Source organism: Corvus brachyrhynchos, unplaced genomic scaffold (assembly GCF_000691975.1).
Source record: "Corvus brachyrhynchos isolate BGI_N302 unplaced genomic scaffold, ASM69197v1 scaffold95, whole genome shotgun sequence".
In the NCBI taxonomy this organism is placed as follows: domain Eukaryota; kingdom Metazoa; phylum Chordata; class Aves; order Passeriformes; family Corvidae; genus Corvus; species Corvus brachyrhynchos.
The window spans coordinates 523414-546450 of NW_008238347.1; the positions used below are offsets into that span (position 1 = coordinate 523414).

Consider the following 23037-nt stretch of genomic DNA (forward strand, 5'->3'; position numbering starts at 1 on the left):
CGTCCCCTGGACCACTGCGGGCTCGGCAGCGGAGCTGCGCGTCCGCTCCAACTTTCCCTGTGTTTTTGCCCCCGTACTCGGGGCTCAGCTGCGAGGGATGTTCCGCGTTATGTAAACACTTGTGAGCGCCGATGGGGACTTGGCTATGGGCGATCTTCCTCTTAAATGGTCAAAAATCGGGCAGCTGTGGGTGGATGTTTCGGAGGGTCCCGGTGACTGGCCTGACAGGCCAAATATTTGACTGTTTCCTGGACTACAATAACTGGACTTCAGCGGGGGAAGGGGTGGGGGCACATGTGCATTCCCCGTCCATGTACGTGGGATGTGCCATAATCCCGAGCGGCTTTACGTCTTCATGCCGAGCGCTCGAGTCCTGCGGGTTGTTTGGGACTGGCGCTGCCCCGGCTGGGCACGGGTTCCCTGTGCCTGTTGCTGTGCGGGGCTCCGGGGGCTTTTCCCCGGAGCTGCTGGGGACAGTGGGCTCCATGCAGCGGGAACAGCTGTGGCTGGCTCGGCCTTTCCCCTCCCTACCCCAGGTGAGTCCGCTCTGGCCCCCAGGAGTTTGTCTAAAAAGACTTCAACAGGTGAAAGGTTTGAGTTGAATTTATTGCTGTGTAGCGGTTCTGTGCCTGCTCAGCCACGGATGGATTGGGCTGTGGTCCTGCTGCTCACAAATCAGGAAGGGAGAACGCGGCTAATACAATCCAGATCTTTGCCTGATGAAGATTTAGTGACCGTGAATCGTGCGGGGAGTAGTGTGTGTGGGAGCCGTTGGTTTTATTTATTAATGAGCATCAGTACCTGTGCATGTTTTATTTCTTAAAGTGTGTTTACTATTTGCCTTTGCAGTTCTTTTCCTGTGCTCGGAAATTTGCCTGGTATCCCAGGACTTCCAGACCTGTTGAGCCAGGGCATTGACTGACTCACAGCCCAGGCCAGAGGCCCATGGTGAAGCTGTTTTCCTTGCAGGGTTCAGCTGTGTGAGTGTGGGATGCCATGTGAGGCCAATATCCCTTCCTTTCCCTCAGTGGTTCCTCTGTGGCCAAGTTAATGGGCTACCAGGCACTGGATTTTTTGTTGGCTTATTTTCTGTACCTTCATTTATGCCAATTTCCGCGCACAGCAAGTATTCCAGGTTCTAAATGCCTGGTGGTTTTGCTGGTGTAAGTGCCTGACACAGTAACAGCATTGCTGGGTGTCATGGCTGGAGCAGAGCTTGGCTGCCCAGCACTGGCTGTTCAGTGAGTGGAGAAAGCTGGTGGCATCCATCAGGCCAGAAATTCAGGTGTGACAGGACACTTGGTGAAACAAACGTGAAAGTTGACCACTGTGGGACCCAGCAGCTCGAACTGGTGTGAAGGTGTAGTGCTCAGTGTGCCTAAAGCAGAAGAAGGATTCACTGTGAAAATAAAACCACAGTGCCAATGTGTTTCAAAACAAGCTGATGCTGAGCTGATTATTTCTAATGTTTTCTTTAAGCTGCCTCTTGTTTGTCAATAATAGGGGTTTTTCTTATTAAAATACCTTATTTCCCCAAGATTAAAGTGTTTGCTTAGATGAGGGTTTTTTTCCCCCATCTGCTTGTTTTGCAGTGTTGATTAAGCCTTGAAAATAGTTTCCTCTTACAGGGTTTCATAAATTAGGAAGTAAACAAACAAGAGTAACTTTGGTTTGCCTTTGCAATCGTGGGGTGGAGCTTAGCTCGGGGAAATGGTGTATTTTTATGAGATGTGCTAATCCTGAACACCATTGTTGGAGGGTGGAAGAGGCCTTAGTTAAGAGCACAGGAGTGGGGGGAGCATTGGGTGTGTTTCTTTGGTGATGGTTGGTGGAGCTGCAGGTTGGGATGAATGGAGCTGTCCTGGGACTGATGAGCAGGACAGAGGGGGTGTAAGGGACAGTTGTGATCTCTGGTTATAAATGGGAAGTGTAATTTCAGGAGGAATTCTTCACTGAAAGGGCTGTCAGGCATTGGAATGGGCTGCCCAGGGAGGTGGTGGAGTCCCCATCCCTGGAGGTGTCCAAGGAATGCTAGGATGTGGCTGCTCTGGGCTGGGGACCAGGTGGGGATCAGGCACAGCTTGGACTTGATGATGCTGGAAGTCTTTTCTAGCTTCAGTGGTTCTGTAACATGATCTTATCCACAGCACCATCAATCCTCTCGTGTTCCCTCAACAAACCTGTTTTGGTGTGGCATAGTCTAGAAAGTGCATGAATTGAGTTAAAGTGAAAAAATAATCTCAGGTCCTGGTGGCTCACAAGTGAGGCCATTGCAGCTTAGAGTGAGACTTGCAAACCAGCATGTCCTGCTGCTGGGTGGTGTGAGGTCTTGGTCTGATTTTGTAGTAACTCTTCTTGCAAAAGACAGTGCTGAATGTCCCTGACAGCGTGGCGGCATGAGAACAGGGCCAGGCACCTGCAGGAGTGGCAGGTTTGGGGTGAATTTTGGGGTTCCAGCTCCTCCAGTACTGTGTGCATGCCAGAGGGAAGGGAACAGTCCCAGGAGCTGGTCAAATTGGGGTAGTCCAGAAGTCCATTCTGAAAGCAGAAGCTCACTTTGGCTGCTTCTTGTAGGGTGAGCTGGTCGCTCCTGGTAAATTGCTGAAATGGACAGTATTGAGGTGGAACTCCTTGTTCAGTGCTGTCAAGCAGGATTAAAGCAGATCCCAGATATCTTGAGCCCTTGTCTGGTACCTGCTCTTGAATTGAAGCCAACAGAAGAGCAGGTGTTGCTTGTTCTGATGAGCTCTTGGAGCAGGTGTAGCTGCTCTTGGCCACCCGGACTTGTTTGTGCCCAGGTGGGCAAGAGACCAATGGCACCTCAGCTGTCCCAGCACTGGTGTGGCATCAAGACCAGGGCAGTGCCTGTCCCCTGTACTGGGCACTGCTGGGGCACCTCCAGTCTTGGGGGCAGTGCAAGAAAAACATTGAGGGGCTGGAGCGTGTCCAGGGCAGGGAACGGAGCTGGGAAGGGGCTGGAGCCCCAGGAGCGGCTGAGGGAGCTGGGAAAGGGGCTCAGGCTGGAGCAAAGGAGGCTCAGGGGGGACCTTGTGGCTCTGCACAAGTCCCTGACAGGAGGGGGCAGCCGGGGGGGTCGGGCTCTGCTCCCAGGGAACAGGGACAGGAGGAGAGGGAACGGCCTCAGGCTGGGCCAGGGGAGGCTCAGGTTCAATATGAGGAAAAGTAACTTCAATTGAAAGAGTAGCCAAGCACTGAAATGGGCTGTCCAGAGAGGTGTTAGAGTTCCCATCCCTGGAGATGTACAAAGATTGAGCAGATGTGGCTCCTCCTGACACAGTTTAGTGGGTACAGTGGTATCAGTTGGACTCCTGGGAGGTCTTTTCCAACTTCCATACTCCTGTGATTCTGGCTGGTTTGTTGGCTGTAGTGATTCCTCAGTGCACAGCCAGCTCCTTTGGAATACCTGATGTGTCAAGTTGCGAAGTGTGCTGGGAGTCTTTGAGACATTATTACCCCATAAATACAAGATAGTTGTAGTTGTAGGATTGTCTTAAAGCCAGGAGGAATCTCAGGCTCCCGTGGGAGGTGGGATGAGGGTAGTGGCTCTGTAGTAGCTGGTAGACGAGCTGCTGGCTCGCCCGTGGGTGAGTGTGAGGGAAGGCGGCCTCACCAAAGCAGCTTATGGAGACCAGAGGGTTTAGAGGTGGAAAATCATGTGCTGCTAGAAAGTTATGTAAATGTAACATCTCTGTCACAATGAGGCTGTGGTGTAAATCCTGATTCCTAAAAATCTGCATTACAGTATGTCCCAAATTACTTTCCTCCACTAAGATAGCAACAGAAACTGAAGATGCTTGGGTGGCCTGGAGCCTTTTTTTGTGCTGTTTGTGTGTGGTAATGCACAAGGGGAGTCAAAAGCTGCCCAGTTTGATCTGGTGGCCTGTGCTGGCTGGGGATGGGTGCTGCTTTATGGGGTGTTGTAAAGGTCCAGACTGGAAGAGCCAGCACAGAGTATCCCTGTGCTGTGGGGCCGGATGCTGGCTGTGTCCATGCTGTTCCAAATGATTCCTGTGCTCTTCTGCTGAGCCTCTCCTGGAGGCTGCTGCAGGAGGCAGGATGCCAAAACTGCACAAGTTTTGATCCGGCTCGATATTCCTGTCTAATTTCTGCTCCCCATGGACACTACAATAGCACTACAGCAATTACTGCCTGGTTCTCTGCCTTGGCATGGGCAGGCAGTGGATGGAGGTGGAGCCCTCTTTCCAGGGTGCTGCAACTACTTGTTAGATTGGCAGAGGCATCCAGAGGTTCCTCACGTAGCTCTTGCTTGTGCTGTACCTGTTGAGAAAGTACATTTCCAGATCTTCAGGGCAGTTGTGGTTTATGGGATCAGGTTTGCTCTGAGAAGCTGTGGTTGCCACATCCCTGAGAGTATCCAAGGCCAGGTTGGATGAGGCTTGGAGCAACCTGGGATAGTGGAAGGTGTCCCTACCTGTGGCAAGGGGTGCAATGAGATGATTTTCAAGGTTCTCTCCAACCCAAGGTTCTCTCTGGGATTCTATTCTGTGAAAAAGATGAGGATGAAATGGAAACTACAGGAACTGTAATTCAGGCGAGGAAAGCTGCAACATTCAGCTGTGGATTCTGAACTCAGAGGAGTTTCATTTTCATACTTGTGGTTTTGGTTAAGCTTGTCAAAACTTGGATCAGAACTTCCTAGCAGTGTTCTATGGAGAATAAAATGTCAGTTCATATCTGAGCAAGTTAACCCTCTGGAGAGAAAAATGGGTTGGAAGTGTGCATGGACGTCTGTGTTATTTGTGGCTTGTGGCAATATAACTGCATCCTCACGTGCCAGAACGCCAACACGAGGAGGAGTGGTACAGGAAGCTGAGTGTTCATATCTCACTGATAATCTTTCCTGGAAGTGTCCAAGGCCAGGTTGGACAGGGTTTGGAGCAATCTGCTCTAGTGGAAGGTGTCCCTGCCCATGGCAGGGGCTGGAACGAGATGATCTTTCAGGTCCCTTTCAAGCCAAGTCAGTCTGTGACCATTTGGCTGCACAGGTGATCAAAGGAGGGGGAATAGCTGTGAGAAGTGGAAATGCCAGATGTTTCTGGAGTAGGATGTCAGGTAATGCTCTGCTTTTGGAGTAATGTGATGCTGAGCTCTAAGGGAAGAGGCTTGGATGATTGAACCCAATGTCATGATGGACACAGGCAGTTCATTCTCTCCTCATCCTGCCTGGTGCATGATGTCTGTGGTCAGAAGATGATAACCTCTGAGAATGCACATGGAAGACATCTCTGATCATAGAAGGCCAAAAAATTGCTGCTGCCCAAGGGCTGTACTTTGTTTTTGATTTTATGGAATTGTTTAGTAGCAGTTTTGCATGAAGCTTGTATAAACATTTCTCTTGTGCCTTGGCCCATCCTGTCCACTTCTTCAGAAATTCAGAAATCTGCCAAGAAGTTGTGAAGAAAAAAGCTTTGTTTGCAGTCCAGCTATGTCCCATCTGCATCCCACTCCAAGGAGAAACACATGGCCACAGATGCAACACCAACCTCGGCTGGCTGATGGTGCTTGATCTGAAGGGTTAATTGGAAACTTCTGATTAAAATAACTCTGCAATCCTTGGCTGCTCCTCTCTTAAGTGTTTAATAGATTCAGATGCTAATGCTCGTGGGTGGTTCAGTATTTTGAACCTTTGCCTTCTAGAAAATTACAGTTGGGAGGCCAACAGGTAAAAGTCAGTCTGGGAACTGGAGCCTTCATCTGTAAAGGAGCCCAGCCCATCAGGGCTTTTCAGCTCAGCAGAGCTCAAAGTAGGTCCCCTGGCCACCAGTGGCTCTCCACACGTGCTCATCATGTGCTGGCAGTGGCTCCTCCTCTTGGGCTGGTTGTCCTGGGCGCTGAGGTTTTATCCAGAGAGCCGGGAGCCTGCGGAGGTGTCCGGGAGGGACGAGCGGCGAGCGCACCCACGGGAGGGTCCTGCCTCGGGTGCACGGACGAGCCCTCGGAGCCTGCAGGGGCTCGCTAGCGGAGAGAAGCGTTGGCTTCACTGCCAGTGGGGACCCGAGCGTGCCGGGGGACGCCCTGCAAAGCCCAGCCCTGGAGACCGACAGCAGCAGCACCATGGAGGAGAGGGAGCCCCCGCCGAGGTGCGGTGCTGGAGAGGGGACGTGGAGGGGAAGGTGCTGGGCAGTGGGGACACAGAGAGCGAGCGGCTGCTGGGGGACGGAGGCTGCTCAGGGGGACAGGCGAGGAAACTGCGCTGCTGAGTTTAGGGAGTGTCGCGTTTGCTAAGGAGTGCGAGGAAGGCAGCGTGGTGGGTCGATGTGGGGAGTGGGCTGTAGGAACCAGCCCCTGCTGTGCTGAACCCTCAGGAGGTACCTGGCCACGCCAAGTGACATTGGGACTGTTCCATACCCTCTTCTTCCCTGACACGCCAAGTGGCATTGGGACTGTTCCATACCCTCTTCTTCCCTGGCCATCTTTGCTCCTTGGCCGAACTCCAGTTGGTGTAATAAACCAAGCTTGCTCTGTTTCCCCATGACATTGGTTGTCCTGGTCCTTTTGGCATGTTCCAGCTCTCTCCTGATAGAAATATGCTGGAAAACATTGTGTGCTCATAGGGGCCTCGTCCAGAGGCTGACGTCCAGGCTGCCTCCTCCCAGCAGGGCTGGAGTCAGCAAGGATAGACTTCAGGAAGTATCAGCTTCAGTAAGTGCTCCTTACTTTTAATGGGATTAAAAAGATGCTGTCAGGTTGTACTTGGTTTGGAACAAAAATATGATATTTTTCCCCTGACAGTGTGTCTCTAATTGATTTTCTTTTTCCAGCTGTCTGGAGATGCCTGTCAATAGGATCTGTCAGTCGTGTTTCTTACCTCAGTCAGTGGCTGCTGTGTAAGGGATTGCTGTCAGAGTGTAGCTTCTATGCTTCTAACCTGAATTTCCTGTAACTAGCTTGTCTGGTTGCACTGGGAAAATAATTGAAAAAAAAAAAATGCAGGCACCCTTTCTAGGGAGAACGTTGCACTGGGAAAATAATTGAAAAAAAAAATGCAGGCACCCTTTCTAGGGAGAAAAGGACATTGTGCACGTTGGCTTTCCTGTGCTGAGGTTTTATTGAGGTTAAAGTTACCAAAATGAGTTACTTTATCTGTTTTCTTAAACTGCTGCTGCACCTATGAAATAGTAACTTCTGAGTAAGTTTGTCAGTGATATGATAAAAAGAATCTATTTATCTGTGAAGGGGCACATAGCATGAATAGAATGTAATTAACTTGGCCATCATCTTGCTGTGTGAATTTACGCTCCTCTTCCTACTTATTTTTAGAGAAAGGGGGAGCGTGTGCTTGATTAGATGTGCAGTGAGACTGATCTCCCTCCTGGGAGCAGAGGGGAATGTGGGCTGGTGGATGGGGATTCGGGAGACCTGGATTCAGATCCGGCCTCAGAGTCTGACCTGCTGCATGTCCTTGAGAAAGTCACCGTGCTGTGCTGCTCCCTCCTTCCCCTCTTCCCCAGCCTCCATCTTGCCTGCTCAGCCTGGAAATTGGAGAAAAATCTGCTGTGTTTTAAGCATCAGGAGGAAAAATACTTTGTCTGAGAAAGTTCATTTCTCCTCCTTAATCTAACGGTTCATCAGCCACCCATGTGTGGCAGATAGCAGTCTCCTGGACATGAAAGGTTGCAGCTGAGGGGAAAACAAGATCCTGTGGTAGATAAATGTACTGCACTGATAGTTTTGGGGGTTTTTTTAATGTGTAATCTCTGAAATGGAACTCCATGTGCATAAAATGAGCGGTGCTGAACCCTCCCAGTGCTGTGCCTGAGCTGTGTCCCACTGCAGGTGTGTGAGGATCCCAGAGTTCAGGACATGGCCTGCTCCATATCCCAAAATCCCTTTATTTGCCTTTCCCTGGCGAGTGCAAAGAGCTCCTTTTAGATTTGCTAAGTCAGAAGCTTGGCAGATGACGGAGCTCCGTCCTCAGCCCCAGCACAGTGATTATTCACTGGGTGATCTTTTAAATAAAGCACTTCCTCCCTTCTTCAGCTGCTTTAATGGGATTCTTAGGAATTTTTCTCAGTGTCCTCAGGGAGGAAACCTTCATTTCTTTTACTGAAATAAGAATGAGAAACATCAGGTTTGGGTTCAGATTTTCAAGTTAGCTGCACCCGTGAAAATAGATAGAGAATGAATGCACTGTGGGTGTTATCCAAAAAACCACGTGAAATCTTGGTTAGTCTGTAGGGCCAAACTTTCAGCCAAGTAATCTTGTAAAATTTGGATGTATCAGATTATTTAAGCACTGGTCTTTCACTGTAATACAGGGTTTGGTTGCATTTAAAAAATGTTAACTTGCTTGGCCTAATTTACCAGTATTAATGACCCAATTCCATTTAATTCAAACACAGACTTACCTGGTCTTGGGGGTTCTCAGATCTGTTAATTTCTGGACGATTCTGCTTATGCCTTTAAGCAGTTCTTTGTGTTTGCTTCTTTGTTGTCTCTCTACCCTTAAACTCTGGTCTTGTTTCTGTCAAAAAGTGAAACAAAATTAAACTTCCACTCTGGAGTTTCCTGTTGGCAGTAATGAAATTGAAACACTTAAGTATGGCTTGAGATTCTATTCCTAAACAACTAAGATAGTGGAAAAGACTTTGATAAAGTGCTGCTCCAGTTTTGGTACCAGTATGTATAAAATTGTCAGTGTTTATTGAATTGAGCACTAAACCACAGTGAAAATCTGCCAGGAGAGACCTGAGTGCATCCTGGGACTGCAGGGCACAGCAAGGAGCTTTTTTTTGCTCTAAACAAACATCCTTAGAACCATCTTAGAAAGATACAGTAATTTGTATCCCAGTTGCTGGGATTCAAACAGTCGGCAATAAGACACATTTGGGCTTGTTTATTTTGAAAATAGGATTTGCAGTTGCAGGGTAAAGAATTAAAATCCCACGCAAAGCAGACGTGTGAGACATGAAACCAGGGAAATAGCTTCAGATTCTTTGAAAAAGCCTTTTCACAAATGCTTGAGATGAGGAATGACACAGTGCAGGGATGTTGTCACAAACAGTCCCCGTGAGGAGGGACTTCAAAAGGGGCCTTGACTCGGCTCTTCAAGGAAAGCAAACTTGCAGCGTCGCTCTTGAAACCTGCTTTTCCTAGCAGCATCGGGAGGGAGATGAGTGATGGGAGAAATTATCGTGAAATGTTTACAAAGCATTTGCATTTCCCATTCTGAGAGTTTGAAAAGGCAGCAGCCTCATTAAGGTATTTGATACTGAGCAGTCAGTTTGATTTCGCAGTGTTTTCACTGTTAATCCTGCTTTAACTGCTGGTATGAAATGTGTTTTCACGAGAAAAAGGATTGAATTTCAGGGACTCTATTTAGATTATCCTGGTTTATTCAAGGCCATTAGGCTGAGTGTATGCTCTGCTTGTGCCCTAAAATACAACAGGGTCCTGAGAGCTGGTGGGAACTGTTCTGGGTCTGCAGAGCTTCTCCTTGGGTTTGGGGACAAACCGTGGTCAAGGGCTTGTACAAACCCTTTCTTTGCTTCAGAACTGGTTCTGTTCAGTCCTTTTTGCTGTAGGAAAAGCATCTGGTTCTGAAGATACACACAAGATAATCTGTACTAAGAAATAATCAGAACTGAACCCTGGAGTTGTCACTTTCTGTTCAGACAGAGCATCAAACTCGTGATGCTGTGGTGCAGATTTGTGCTCACCAGGGCAGGAGGGGGAAGTCCTGAAACTCCTGAGCTGAATAGCAGTTTTTCCTGGGTTTAATTCTCTGCCTGGGTTTAGCTAATGCATGTTCAGATCCAGCCGCACAGAGTAAAGACTGGCAAAATAACTTGTGGGGCAGTTTCTTGAAATTCAGATGCAATTAATCAGATTTCTATGTTTGTTTATTTATTCTTGGTCAGTTTCTTTAACAGAGACTTGATTTTATTCTCCTGTGCAGATAAACTGTATACAAAACATATTCAGACAGTCACTTCTATATAGACATGAGGAAATAGTCACCAACGTAATTATAAAAGTTCAGGCTTTCAGGGCTTAAAAAAATACTGTAGGATATGTTCATCTCCCAGGAATTTTTTGATGTCTATGGGCAGATATAGTTAACTTCTCAATGTACAGTCCACTTTTAGTTCACGTTTCTTTTGTAGTCTGGCAAGTCCTTCTGTCTGTTAAAATTAGACCCTTCAGCTTAGTGGGAGAAGAACATTATTTTTAAAGCTTGGGTTGCTGCTGTCGACATTGCTGCCACCTGAGTGAAGCTGCTTGGAGAAACCTGACTTCATTTTTGCTAGATATTGCTTTGCTTATCAGTGCTTCATCTTTGATTTTTTTAAAATGAGTTTACCTAGAGGGAATCTTGTTTTCCTGCAGTGTTTAAGGGGAAGAGGAGGACAATGCTCCCTGGGTAACACTGCCGTGTTTCGGCTGGAACAGGGTGAATTTCCAGCAGGACTCCCCTCTTGCAAGGCTGGGACAGTGCCATTAAAACTGGGATTATGCACAGAATAGCTGCAAATGCTCTCTTAGAGCTGTCCCCTCCTCTAGTACAAATCAATTGCTCTTGGCACTGGCATATCTAAAATAAATAAATAGTGGGGTAATGGTTGTATTTGTCTATGGAGCACAATTGCTTTTTGAGCCATGTGATTGTGCTGTACCCGTGAGAGCCAGGTACAGGGAGGGTGTGAGAATCCTCCTGTCCTGCACTTCCAGGGACTCCTGATGGTCATCTCCTGTCTGTGGTCAGTGCCTTGTGGAGGGAAGTGTCCCCTCTACAGCCAGGGGGACGTGCCCGGATGCTCTGACTGATGTATCCAGGAGCAAACCTGTTCTCTCAGTCCCTGTGGTCTCCCTGGGCTGTGAACTTGGGATAAATGCGCCAAAGCTGACAGATTTTTACTGCCTCCGCTTCTGGCTTCCCCACAGAGGTCTGATTTTGGGAGGATTAGTGTGGTCTGCTGTTGTTGACAGCGTCTTTTAGAAAAAGGTTCTCAAACTGGGTACCTGGGAACTTTGCTCCTGAAAACTTTCCAGTTCCTCTTTTTGCTTCACATTTCCCAATTGTCAAGGGTAGAAAATACTACATTTGAGGTGGCTGATTATTTAGTGCTTGGTGCCAATAACTGGAGTAATTTTGTTAGTCCCTTGTGAGGAGGCCGTAAAAAGCTTTGAAGCTAAATCAGTGTAGCTATGATTCTCTTCCCTTGCGCGTGGGGAGGCCTGTGGGGTCACTGAGCCCCCCTCTCCATCTGCCACTCCAGCCTGTTCCTGAGCCCTGGCCCAGCAAAGCAGCAGCATTTCTAAGGAGAAGTGTCAGGGGGACTGGCTTGGGCTATTTGGCTATTAAAGAATGGATGTAGACAGTGTTCATTTTGACTGTGCGGAAGCCTTAGGATAAATCAGGATTTTATGAGAGGCTCACCCCAGTGGGAATTGGCTCCCTGCTTCCCGAGGTGGTGGAGCATCTCCTGGTATGTTGCAGATGACATCACACTGATGGGTGTTAGAACAGTGTTCAGAAATACAAGAGAAGGGGGAGTGAGGACTCAGATGATGATTAATCCTTGCCTAAGCCTTGGGAAACAAGGTTATTGTAGCCAGATCAGCCCTTTGGAAGACCCAGCTCCAGCAGAGCTGGTGACAGCAGGAGGTGTGAGGAGCACAGCTCTCCTGGTTGGGAGCAGGAGAGGCTGGGATTCCAGGCTGCACCCCAAACCCAGCTCTGCAGTGAGGACTTTGCAAGCTTGCCCAGAAATTGTGAGAAGGGTCTGGAGAAGAGCGCAGCGGCTCAATTCACTGAACTGCTGCCAGGCTTCACACAACCTTTCTGCTGTCCAGAACTCTGTGATGGTTATGGGTAAAGCTGATAAGCATTTTATCAGTGGAATTGTCAATAAATTGTGGAAGAGCTTTTTCTAGGGGTTTGCACTGTCGTGATATGTCAGGGTTACAGTATCGTGGTATGTTGGAGTCTTCCTCAGTGAAGAAAATGTAAGAAAATTGAGGCTGTATCCTGAAAAGTGATGCAGGAATTTGCTTGTCCATCCCTAAGGCTGGTTTTGGGCAGTGGTCTGAGATTTTTTTTTTTTTTGGCCAAGAAAAAAATCTCTAATGGAAGTCAATAATCTTGACCTTCACATTCCCTTGGGAACAGCTGTGGTGAACATCTGCCTCCATCTGCCTCTCCCAAAGGAAAAAGTAATCCCCCTCACGGCCTGGAAAGGAAACCTTAATGCCATTGTAGAAAGGATTAATTTGGAAGTACCTATGATTTTTGTTGGCTTAAACAGCTTTTGCTTTGGGCTGCATTAATTCAGGGCTGACCTTAATTTTGAGGGATGAAAATTTTTTAGTCTGACATTGGTAGTTTAACATCCAAGTCAGGAAATGGGGAAAGTTACATTTCCAGTGCTGCTAATTCAGTCACTCTGCTTATTTCTGCATGTTTCGTGGCATATATCTTAAAATAGGTAGCAGTGTTTTTCTGTCCACTTACCAAGAAAGAATGGGAACAGACTGTGTAACGTGCAGTGGTTGAAGGACTTGGCATTTAACAAGCAACCTGGAGCCAAAGGGTTTGGTTTTGTGTGCACCCAGATTTGGTTCCAGAGAAGCTGAGACCCCTTTACCTGCATATCAGCTTGGCCTGTTATCTCCTGGTTTTCCTGAACTTGTTTCTAGTTGTACCAGTGACACAGGTTTACAGGGATAGAATGTCTAGAATGTGCTTTGACTTAGTAATAAGGAAAGTTGTTATTGTTACTCCCAGCAGCACGGACCCTTTGGGAGTGAGGAGGGAGAGCTGGTTGGAGCTTTTCGGAAGAAAAGTGTAACTTCAGGTTTTTATTGCCCTTTCATAGCTGCAAACATCACCTTTGAGATCTCCGTGAATTTGTCCTTGTTGAGCTCCAACCTTGCTTAACAACCTGATCCTTATGCTTTTGGTAAACAAGGCAATGTCCAGGGAAGAGGGATATTTATCCCTGTACAGTCAGGGCTGTGCTCTAGAATAAGCAGAATTTCCTGCTGCTCAGTTGTTCTGTTCCTAAACCACTTAGAACTTCTCTGGTGTGATGGGGAGAGAGGGTGGAAGTGTTTTGAGTCCTTTTTCCCTTATCTGTGGGAGCGTGGCCCTGGGCAGTGTTGGCTGGCAGGGCTCACAGCTTGCTGGGAGGAGCAGCTTGGTGCTCCTGCTCTTTGAAACCTCCAGCACAGGAGCTGGTTGAGCCTTTTGAACTTGGTGATCAAAAAGCAGGGCTTGGGAGGATCTCCAGGAAACCAGTAAATGGGCTTGGAAAAGATGTCTTTGGAAATCTGTTCGGGTGGGTTTTTTATCCGGGCTCATGTTGTCTCTTTGTTGCTGTGACTGATTGAAACTCACTTTTTTTCTGTATATATTTAAATGAAAAGTGGGTCCTGTGTCGTTTGAACTTGAGGCTTTAGAGAAAATAAAGTTCTTTATACAGTGGAAGTTGGCAACATTCTGTGTCTGTCTTCTCAGTGTTACATTTAAGCCATCTATTTTAAACCCAGGATTGAAGTATTACTGATTTCACAGGGATTTGGCTTCCTGATAAAGCATTTGACTTTGAAAAATCTTAATCTTTATGTTTTTACATGCAAAATCTGTTGTCAGGCATACCGAGTGGCTCTTCACCTGATTCTGGTTCTGGGCCTGCAGGTGTAAGCAGGAGGTTGCTGGTGTCATGTCAAAATTTTGACATGACCAAAAAAATGTTGCCATAAATCAGGTCAATATTTTGAATTTCTCAGGAGCACCATTCCAGCACAAAGGAAAACCTTTAAAGGATGCTTAAACCTCCCTTTAATTCTGGCAAAGAAATGTGATTTAGGCACAAATATGCCTTAAACTGAAGCAGTCCCCTCTCCCTCTGGCAGGTGGGATGGAATGGGTTGGTACAGCTGGACTGAAATGCAGGCTCCTCTGGGACGAATGCCTGCCTGTGAAACAGTCCCACGTGGAATGGGATGCCGGTAGCTGCTTGTTTTTCCCTGGTTTATTTTTCCAAGCAAGCACTCTGGAGTGCTGGGTTTTCTTTAGTACCTGAAATTCCACTGCGAGGACTTGTTCAGTTTTTCAAACAAACAAACAATCAAAGGCAAAGGGTCCTGTTGCTGTAACCTCCTGTGTAGCTGCACCAAGGAATTCTGCCTGATTAATGTTGTGTTTTATTCCTTCTTCCAGGGGCAGTAAGCCAGAGATGACTGACAAGATGTCGAGCTTCCTTCATATTGGAGATATTTGTTCTCTCTATGCAGAGGGCTCAACAAATGGATTTATTAGCACTTTGGGGTAAGAACAGCTGTTCTCTTGTGTTAAAAACACTGTAAGAAGGACTAGCAGAGCTCAGCTACCTCTCCTGAGCCTGATCCCAGAGAATACTGGGTAAAGCAAGGGAGCTTTATGGATAGATTTGGCCCTGAATTTAAAAATGGGCTAAAGTTAATATGGCAAGGTAGATTTTGGGAGGCTGGAGAGTGTATCAATGGCTGTAGTGTGGTTTTATGTCTGTGGTGGGGAGGAAGAACCTTGGCAAGTGAAGGTGTGGGGAGAGGGGGAATGAATACAATCCAATGATTTTCATGTTGTTGTCTGTCCCGTGTCCATCTGTGTGTCCCGTCCTGTCCCTCCCTGCCCCTTCCCCCAGTCAGGGATGGACAGACCCCAGTGCACTCTGCTGACTGCACAAAAGGATGTAGCATAGGCAATGTAAGTAGTTTAAAAAAGATATGTATCTAACAAAAAAAACCCAAACCAAATCCCCGAGCCAAATGGTTTAAATACCAGCAACTCACCACTACAGCTAGTTTGGTCTTAAATTGAGGTTTAATTTGAGGTTTCTCCTACAAACAAAATTGTTTTTCTCCCATCAAAGGAGAGCATGTTTTGACCCTTCTGCTTTGCCAGAGCTCTGGAGCTGCAGTGGGAGCTGTGCTGTGCCGTCTCCCGCCCCTGGCGTGCTTCCCACAGAGCCCCTTTGTGCTGCCTTCCACAAGGACACGGAGCAGGTGCTCTGGAGCAGAGCCCCTCTGGAGCAGGGAGCAGTGAATGCTACTCCATTAACCAAAAAAGTAGCTTTTCACATGGGGAAAGGAAGAGCTGGCAGAGCAAAGCCGTGAAGTTGGAACGCAGCTCTGAGGAGGGCCAGGGAATGTCTGATCCTGCTGAGGAGGAACCTCTGCAAACATCAGGAGCTGGCAGAGGAGCTGGGTGCTGCCTGGGGAGGAGCCCTTGCAGGGTGAGAAGCTCCAGGAGCACCTCTGCCCCTGTTCCCAAAGGTGTGAGGAGCGCGAGGGCGGGAGCAGCGTGCGGCACACGGGGATGTGCTGAGCGAGGGCCCCATGCACAACCTGCTCTTTCTCATTTCCAGTAGCCCTAAGGGCCTCAGGGTGGGTACAGTCACAGCACATTTTTTGATGCCTACAGTCCAGATGCATCTGATAAATGGAGGTCCCAAGCAGGGTACAGAGACAGCATCCTGGTAAGTGCCTTGGCAGGAAACGATGGGCTGGAATCTCACCTAAGTGACTCCAAACTAACTTGTAGGTTTAGTCCTCTAGCTATTAGGATTCTGGAAAATAAGGGGGCAGAGAAGGAAGCAGACACTGAAGATGCACCATGATCTATTATAGGAAAGAGAAGAAAATATGGGATGCTGCCAGAAAGGAAAGAAGGTATGATAAAAGCAAGGGATGTAGTAAGTAGGGTTGGTCGAATAGTATTTGGCGAATGTATTTGACAGATTTCCCAGGTCCTCGTCAAATATGACACGTGCACTCTGCAGTCCTGGATCAGCTGTGTGACGGGCCAAATACTATCTGCTGAACACTGGCAACATGAATTATCCTATACATCTGCCTATTGTTTTTCTTCCCAGTCCTGAAGCGAGTTTGGCAGTAAATAATTCCAGACCGAGTAGAAAGTTGTGATGTCATGTGGAATCCCATACGGTGCATGATGATCAGTATGCAGTGGCTGTGGCTTCTGATGGCATTGCTGAGCAGATATTTTTCACCATGGGTAGTCCTTTTGGACACTGCAGGCCCCAAGCACGTGTATTTCCTAGGCTGGATGAGATGTTCTCATGGCAGGCCTAAAGACACCTCAGTGTTCAAGCCTCCTCTTTGATTTGCTTAGTGCTGTTTTAAGGTAACGGCATTATATAATGGCCACATATCTCTGAGCCTAATTTAAGCCAGAAATCCTAATTGCTATGTGAAACATGAAATGCATTATCATCTTAATAAGCCTTCGTAATCGAATTAGTTTTGTCCCATATTTAATTTAGTCTTTGTCCTGGAGAAAATTAAAGCAGCAAAGGAAAGATTTGGTGTAATTGTCCTCTAGACCATGTGGAGTTTTGACAGTCTGATGTCATAATGATGTGTAATGACTTGTTATGTGGTTACTGAAGGTTGAGGAGCAGACACCCCTCTACATTCTAATGCTGTCCTAAATCTCTGAAGAATGTTCCTATTTAATATTCCTATGACATGTTGCTTAATCAGAACCTTACTCTTGCTGTTTCCCAAACTCAGTGCTGTCATCATGATGATTACTGGTGTACAATATATCCTCTTTCGTATTTCTCGCCCTGCAAATTTTTTTCTTACTAGTTTGGGAAGTTCCTCTTTACTTTCAACTTAATCTCAGATGAGAGGGATATATTGCACTGAGATTATCTGTGTGGGATGATCAGAGTAACCCTTTTCCTTGATATTTTTGGCCCTTTGTTCATCAGAAGCAGGTGCTTCAGCTCAAATGTTAATACTGTTCATGTTGGAGCACCTCTATGTATATCTAGTACTGAGAAGGGAGGAAATCCATGGGGAAAAAGCAATTCACTCTGAATGTTTGCATATGCAAACTTTAGATGCACAGAACTGTTGAGCCCACTTAGTTTCTCTGATCTCTTAATTTTCATGCACTTCCTGATTTTCTCTAATTGTTGTCTCAAGATGCTCCCTGCATGTGACCAGCCTCTGCTCTGCTCAGGAACAACTCTCATATTCTAGGTCTCAGTCTTTCTCCAGTTGATTCTGCATGAGAATGGACCTCTCAAACCTTTGACCTTGGAGTTTCTACGTTTGTGTAGAAAGCCTCTTTGACAGATTGGATATAAGGGGCCAAATTGAGTCATTTAGGACCAAATCAACCCCCAAAGTGTTTGGTTACAATTTTACAGGTGCAATTTTCCAATTTGGAAGCAGTGTTTGGGAAAAGCACACTTCCACCTTGATCCAGAGCTGCTCAGGCAGAGCAGTGGGAACAGGTGCTTCTTAACTATTCCCTTTATTCTGTGGGATTTCATCTGACCCTGTGGGGGTTTTGCAGGGACAGAAAGCTCTGTCCTGGCATTCCCTCTTGGAATCTCTTGGGTTCACTTGTCCAACTGCCCTGCTTCCTGGTAGAACAGGAGGAGGTTGGATCAATCCCTCAACTCACCTTGTGTTTGGCTGGTGAGCAGGAGGGTACATTTGTGCCTTCCTTTCTCTCAGCAGTCAATTTTTATTGTGGCAGTGACTGTTCTTGCCATTTCTTAATACTTGAGGGGTCACAGGGTCAATGTCCAGTTTGCACAGTTGCTACATTTTCCTGTTCTCTATTCATATAAACATGTTTGTAGTGTGACTCAAATCTGTCCAAGAGGCAGGACCTGTCCTGAGGCTGTCTGTCACCTCCCTAGAATATGGGCTGTTCTGTCTGCACCTCGAGCAGGGGACACAAAGGCGATGCAGAACACAGGAGCAATGACTTAATTATTGTCCCACCTACCAGGGGCATAGCTCTGGGCAACAGTAAAAACTAGCTGCATGCTTCTTAGAAAGATCTGGCATCAGCTGGCATTTGGGGAATGTCTTCTGCTGAAGTGGCCACTCGGATGAAATATTGCAAGTGAACGACTTTGGTTTTGTTGACGAGGATGTAGGGGGCTGCAGGGGGATGGAATCTCACTTCACTGCTCATTTCTTTGCAGCCTTGTGGATGATCGGTGTGTTGTACAGCCAGAAGCAGGTGATCTTAACAACCCACCCAAAAAATTCAGAGGTAAGTCGGTCAGACAGCTCCTTACCCTTCTGCTTAGAAATGATTCTTCGTTCTGTGCAGTGATGTGTAACAATTTCTGGCCTCTGTGCTTTCTGTAGCATATTTTAGTGCCATCTTCTTCCACCAATGACAGCTCATGAGGAAAAATGTGTGTGTGTTGAATGTCTATGGGATTGTGGTGTTTTAACCTGAGTCAGCTCCACCCAGTGGGATGGGGGAGAGGAAGAGTGAGAAGACTCACGTGTTCAGATAAAGGCGTTTAGTAGATGAAGGAAAAGCTTCACACACAAGCAAAGCAAAACAATGCCTTTGTGAATTCATTCCTCATTTCCCATGGGCAGGCAGGTGTTGGGCCAAGACAAATGCCATCACTCCAGGCGCTCCCAGCTCTGTATCCTGGCATGATGCTCTATGGTCTGGGATATCCCTGGAGTTGGCTCTGCCCCCCCAGCTCCTCGTGCTCCCCCAGCCCTCGCAGGTGAGGTGAGGAGCAGAGATCTGCTCAGCAGTCACTGAAACATCCCTGTGTTATCAGCAGTTTCCAGCACAAATACAAAATGTGGCTCCACCAGCTACTGCAAAGAAAATTAACTCTGTCCCAGCCAAACCCAGGAACTGATAAGAAACCTTTGTGAGGGGATGGGGTTGAGGTTGTCAATTGTTTGCCTTTCAGATCTGTCCAAACTTCCAGGATCCCTGGAAATTTCATTTCTTTTTCTCCATTCTATCACACATTCTAATTACCCAGTACCAAACCTGCCTCAGGGAGGAGGAAAACAAAAAGAAGCAATGTTTGCCACAACTCTTGTTGTCTGACCTGATTTGATACGAGCTACCTTGGGCTTTGCTTTCATTCTGCCAGGAGACTTATGCCCGGTGATAAGAAATTAGGGATGCTGCTTTGCACAGTTTGGCAAGGGCTGACTTGTCCAAGAAAGGCCTCAGACAGGAAGAGAAGCACTAACTGGGATTTTGTTTGCAAAGACCTTGAATTCTTTTTCTCACCCCTGGGTTGCACCTTCTACCCAAAGGATAACTCTGCCAAATATTCTACAGTTCTGATCTGGATTTTATTGTTTCAGATGTAGCAGCAAATGTGTGTCTTGTTTCCTTGAATCTTGTTTCCTTGGTTGTGCTTTGCCTTTATCAGGGCCTCAGAACCACCATAATTCCATTCAGGTTTGGCCAGAGCTGCAGGTGATGGCTCTTGAAAATCGTGTACCATCTGTACTGCTAGTTTTGCTTGCTGTTATTTGGGTGGGCTTGGGGTTTTTTGCCATGACACAGTGTCACATATAATGAAACTCTCCTTTTAAAATATTGCTGAAGTCTGTGAGTTCTTGTTGGTTTTTCTCCCTTTTTTCCTGGAAAACTGAAGAGCTGATAATTGAAACACTAAAGAGGCAACCTGGGGAAGTTTCAGCATTCAGTGTTAAGCTCTCCAAGAAAGAACAATGTTGTTATGTGAAGCAGAGCCTTGACTTGAGGCATTCTTGATGTTAAAATCATATGAAAGAATAAAGCCAGATTTGACTGAGACTGCTGGGTGCAGAAGGAGGCGGGGGGAGAGAGAGAAAAGAATGAGAAAAAGGCAATTCTTGCTAGCACAGTTTAGGAACTGCAAGTACAGAGAGACATTTGTCTGACATAAAACACCGTGGTTAGACATTGTAAATGTTCTCATATTACTTATAATTTATACAGGGAGAAAGAATGGTGTGAACCTTTTCCAACCTTTGTAGTTACTTCAGTGAAGCTTTCATGGGGAAGTTTATGCTTAATGGTAAATGGCAACAAGAGCCATAAAATTTTAGCAGGCTTTTGTCTTATTTATACGCATACTTTGTAAGTGTAGTCTGAGATAAAATGCTTTCCATGATAAATATGCTCAGAAGAAGTAATAATGGAGTTCATCACCCCATCTTCACCAGAAATGGAAAATACCCCATTTTTGTGCAGAAGTTAGATGGGCTTGGAGTAACCTGGAATAGGGGTGTCCCTGCCCATGGCGGGGTGGAATGGGTTGAGTTTTGAGGTCCCTTGAACCCGAACCATGTCTGAATCCTACTGGTCATCACAGCAGCTGCAGGCCTGAGCAGTGGGGTCAGGCACTGGTAATTAAGAAGGAATGTTCAAAAATCTTCTTGGAGCAAGAACAAAATGAATCAAATGGAAGTGACTTGCATTATACCCTTACAGAGGACTGGAAAAGCACTTCAGTGGTTCTGTGACCTGTTTTGTGTCCCTGTGCTCCAAGGTGTCCAGATGCAGGTCAGTCCTCTCCTGGGATGGACACTGAGCCTGTGACCTTTGGCCAGGCTTGGGGATCTTATTTTTGGTATCATTTTTAGAGAAGTGTCATTCTGAGCTCTTCAGAGCAGATCTGTCTTCTGTGGGCAGATGTAAAACAGTTGTAAATATAAATTTCATGCTTAATCAATGTGAGGAGAGATCTCTAGAAGCAAGATTGACTGCTTAGATATGCATACATGACTCCAAGAAAATTCAGTGTGAAACTCAAGCCTATCTATCCAGTGGCAGAATGGATCCATCCTGCTTTTTCTCCTAACCACAGGTGCTTCAGGTTGTAAAAAGTCACGTTGCCAAGGCTGCATTTAATCGCTTGCATCTGGTGGCAGCAGCAAGGCCCTTGTCTAGAGGGTGGGGGATTTTCTTTCTACTTTAGACCCTTGAAATGGAGCAGAGCTGCTGTGCACAAAGTAGAGGGTGTGCACCATCCCTCTGCCTGGAGAGAGGGATTTGGCAGCAAGCACTGATAACCTGCTCATGGTGTGAAAATAGCCCTGCCTGAGGAACGTGTTCCTAAAAACAGCCACTTCCCAGCTGAAACGGAGGTGGGGTTTGTGTGCTAGGAAATCACTGCTTGGGAAAAGATCAGCTTGGAGTTGTCCTGAGGCAAACAGAGTGAGGGAAGCTGGGTGTGTGTTTGGTGGGACAGGAGCATGTGCAGCAGCAGGGCTGGAGTCGGAGCTGGGAGCGACAGAGCCGTTCAGTCTGCAGGGAGGGAAGCGAGCAGAGGGATCCTGAGGACACCAGGGCTGGCTTTGTTGACAAAAGTTGTGGAAAAAGTAGGCTGACAGATGGATCTGGTGGTGGGGGAGCCCTGGAAGGGGTGAGGTGCAAGAGGCAGCTGAGAGTCAGAGGCGGTGGTGTTCAGGGTTGGAGTGTGGAGTAAAAGTGTAAATGAGATGGTAAAAAAAACAAAAAGAATTCCAGGGCTATTAGATGAAAAAAAGTGAAGTGCTGGAGTTGGAAAGAACTCCAAAGAAGTCAGTGCAGCATGCTCAAGTTCTCGTGAGTGTTTAGCTGCAGTTATTTCACATGGTAAATGCTGTGGTGTCTCTAGGTCATTAAAACATTCATTTGATCGCTTGAAGGTGTGAAGGCTGATTCTTTTTCTTACTCTTCTCCATCCTAACCAGGATTTCATAGCACCTGAGGTCAGTGGTTTGAGGTTGGATGGTAGTTATGGTCTAAGATTTCGGTGGATTTTTTTTCATTCTGGCTTTCTGTGTCCACTTTAAATATGGTGGTTTGGGTGTGTTTGGTATTTTTTCAAGTACGGTGTTTCTCTGGACCTTTGTGCTTCCAACACCAAATAATTCAAAAGTCCTCTAAAACTGCCTTGCAAAATGTGAAGACTGAAGAGTACATTCATTAGGGTGTTCCTTTTTAAAAAAGTTAATGTGCAAAAGAGGTTTTTTTTACTTAACTGTTGTAAATGACTGTGTACAGGTGAGATTCCTGGAAGAAATCCTACTTGTACGAGTCTCCAAAAAAAAAGCAGTGTGGCAGTTCCTTAGTTACCTGCACTTCTTTGAACAGAAAAGACATTTAATGTTTTCATTAAGCTGGAAGCACTGCTCTAATTGCCCTCTTTGAGTGTGACTGTGCAGCTGAAGAGTGGCTATAAATGAATTTCCTTTGAACGTGCATGGATTGATGTGGGAGGTACGAACTGGAGCTGAGCCTCAGCCGGGCTAAAAGCCCTGTGTTCCACTGGAAATCACTCCTGCTAAAAAAACTCGGAGAGATCCTTATTCTGCAAGTGAAAGTCAGCCCTGCCCGTGGTGGTGGAGCTGCAGCAGAGCCCGGGGCTGGTGATTTTGTGCTGGAGCTGCTGTTCTGGGCTCTATTAGTGAGTTTGACTGTGCATTTGCAGAGGTTTGTGTTCATTTGTACTGGAGCGCAGCCCTACGCGAAGCCAAATGTGTTTGTTTAATGCAAGACACTGCTACTACAGCAAAACAGTCTGTCTGACAGCCTTCTCAGGAAATTCCTTACAGCTCTTTATTTGGGATGCAGAGCTGTCTGCCAGGCTTCCAGCAGCCCTGCAATAGCTGCTTGAAACTCTGGCAAAAAGGGCACGCACTGGGTTAATTTGTCCAGCAGCTCCCTCCTTCCAGAACATTGTTTTAGTAGTTGCTGGGCAACACTCTTTTTTTGGCAAGATGTTCAAGGAATGAACCCATATCTTAGACTTAAAATACCCTCATGGCGAAGCAGAAGAGGAGTAGTTCAAATTCTGTTTGTTCTTTTGATCCTAATCCATACTGTGCTCCTGTGGCTGGTGCCTCTGCAGGTGTGGGGGGCCAGCCCTGGGGGGCTCAGCCTGGAGCTGCAGCTTCATCTGCAATAGGAGGAACTCCCCAGGCAGCTTCAGTTTTTAAATAGATGGGTATAAAAACTGTATTTAGTATGAATTATGGAATGGCTTGGCTTGGGAGGGACCTGAAAGCCCATCCAGTGCCACCCCCTGCCATGGGCAGGGACACCTCCCACTGTCCCAGGCTGCTCCAAGCCCCAATGTCCAGCCTGGCCCTGGGCACTGCCAGGGATCCAGGGGCAGCCCCAGCTGCTCTGGGCACCCTGTGCCAGGGCCTGCCCACCCTCACAGGGAACAATTCCTTCCCAATATCCGGTCACAGTTTTGATGGATGTTCCTG

General features: G+C 46.9%; 1 protein-coding gene across 10 annotated transcripts in view; it reads left to right on the forward strand.

The window, feature by feature from the left end:
• Positions 1 to 5950: 5950 nt before the first annotated feature.
• The window catches only part of ITPR1 (inositol 1,4,5-trisphosphate receptor type 1), a 156815-nt gene continuing 139728 nt past the window's right edge, over positions 5951 to 23037 (forward strand). For 4 of the 10 annotated variants that reach the window (XM_017735235.1, XM_017735236.1, XM_017735231.1 and 1 more), the window contains exons 1-3: positions 5952 to 6122; positions 14207 to 14314; positions 18000 to 18070. In XM_017735235.1, the coding sequence (XP_017590724.1) occupies positions 6097 to 6122; positions 14207 to 14314; positions 18000 to 18070 (205 nt within the window). In that variant the 5' untranslated portion in view covers positions 5952 to 6096. Of the gene's footprint in view, positions 6123 to 14206; positions 14315 to 15654; positions 15697 to 17999; positions 18071 to 23037 lie in introns of all 10 variants that reach the window. The other 6 variants (XM_017735227.1, XM_017735229.1, XM_017735237.1 and 3 more) reach the window with 4 other exon arrangements.